Source organism: Vigna radiata, chromosome 6 (assembly GCF_000741045.1).
Source record: "Vigna radiata var. radiata cultivar VC1973A chromosome 6, Vradiata_ver6, whole genome shotgun sequence".
Classification (NCBI taxonomy): Eukaryota; Viridiplantae; Streptophyta; class Magnoliopsida; order Fabales; family Fabaceae; genus Vigna; species Vigna radiata.
Window position 1 is genome coordinate 27,199,926 of NC_028356.1, and position 1,424 is coordinate 27,201,349.

The window sequence follows — 1,424 nt, forward strand, 5'->3', positions numbered from 1 at the left end:
AAAACTCTTTTTCCGTTCATTTAGTGTCCCTTTCTCTTCTTTTCTTTTCCCCTCCCTTTTTTTTTATGTCTCTCATCTCTGTAAAACATAGAATTAATCCTAGTGAAGTTAATTCGAATAGAATGTTTCATTGCACCATGATGGTGTTTGAAGTCAACTTATCATGCATTAAATTAGTTTCTCCTTAAATTATTTTTTAAGGAAAAAAAATAACAAAAATTGAAATAAACTTTGGAGTTTTTTGTAAAATATGTTTTATATAATTTTTCTAAATTAGATTATTGTAAAAGATGTTATATGATTTGTGAAGGTGTGTTACTAATTTATGTTTGAAACAACTAATTTGCATGCAAACATAACGAATAGGAAATGAAATAAGTTATAATCATACGTTGTATCAAACTTATAATCCAAATTAATTATAAAAATGATGAGAACTGACTAAAGTAAATAAGTTACGAAAATTCTGCTATAAATACAATGTTCCAAACCATTTCAAAGCCATCATCAAATTTTCCAATTCAAGGTGAAAAGCTTCGCCTTTGAAACAATGACTACATTCCACAACTTTTGTGTGATAATGGTAGTTACAGTTAGCCTGGGTTTAATGGTGAAAACAGGAGTTTCAAGGGAGATTCCGGAAGCATCAGGTAGAATTTCTGATGAAGAAAATGATGCAGAAAGGCCATTGTCATCATATGAACAATATTTAGAACATTGTGCTGCTAAGTTATACCCAAATTGTGGTTCGAATATTTTCTCAGCTATATTTTTTGGCAATGAAACCGTTACTTGTGATTGCTGTGAGAAGCTTGTGAATGATGTAGGAAAACGCTGCCACGATGATATGACAAAATTCATTTTGCAAAGGCCAGATTATAAGACAAAGAAGAATCAGATCCTTTGTAGAAGTGATAGTGTTTGGAATGATTGTCTTTCTCTTGAAAACCCTCCTCTTCAACCCATTGCTGCACCCTTTTCTGATTCCGTTAGTCTTGAATCAGACTTATTTATGTGAAAAATTTTAATATGTTCCATCATATATAATATTATTAATTTATAATACATTGTCTAATTCGTCTTCTTAATTAAGAAAAACCATAGTAACATTATTTAACAATTGTTATTGATTTAAACCTTATGATAGACATTAATTTTTTTTTTAATTTATAATGGACTTTAATTATTATTAGTATTATCATGATTATTTAAGAAATAGTACTAAACACAACTGTACAATAATCTTAAACATAGGTTCTTTAATAATCGTATTAAGGAAAGTCCTCCAAAAGGAAAATCCTTCATGTTTTAGAAACATCATCGTGGTGGTGTTTGGTGAAAAGTTCTCCTAGTATTCCTCACCGAATATGAGGTGTATCTTCATTAGAGCTATAAAAGAATGAGGTTTTATCTTAGCATATCAA

The 1,424-nt window shown here is 29.4% G+C and overlaps 1 protein-coding gene across 1 annotated transcript; it reads left to right on the forward strand.

Annotated features, from left to right (window-relative positions):
- Positions 1-580: 580 nt before the first annotated feature.
- Positions 581-1,018, forward strand: LOC106763641 (protein DOWN-REGULATED IN DIF1 11-like). The gene has a single exon (XM_014647808.1). It carries the CDS (start codon positions 581-583, stop codon positions 1,016-1,018), a length of 438 nt encoding a protein of 145 aa, XP_014503294.1.
- Positions 1,019-1,424: the final 406 nt, after the last annotated feature.

Bases quoted from the DNA above. Each gene is read 5' to 3' on its own strand.
- LOC106763641 (XM_014647808.1), top strand. From the start codon at position 581: ATGGTAGTTACAGTTAGCCTGGGTTTAATGGTGAAAACAGGAGTTTCA.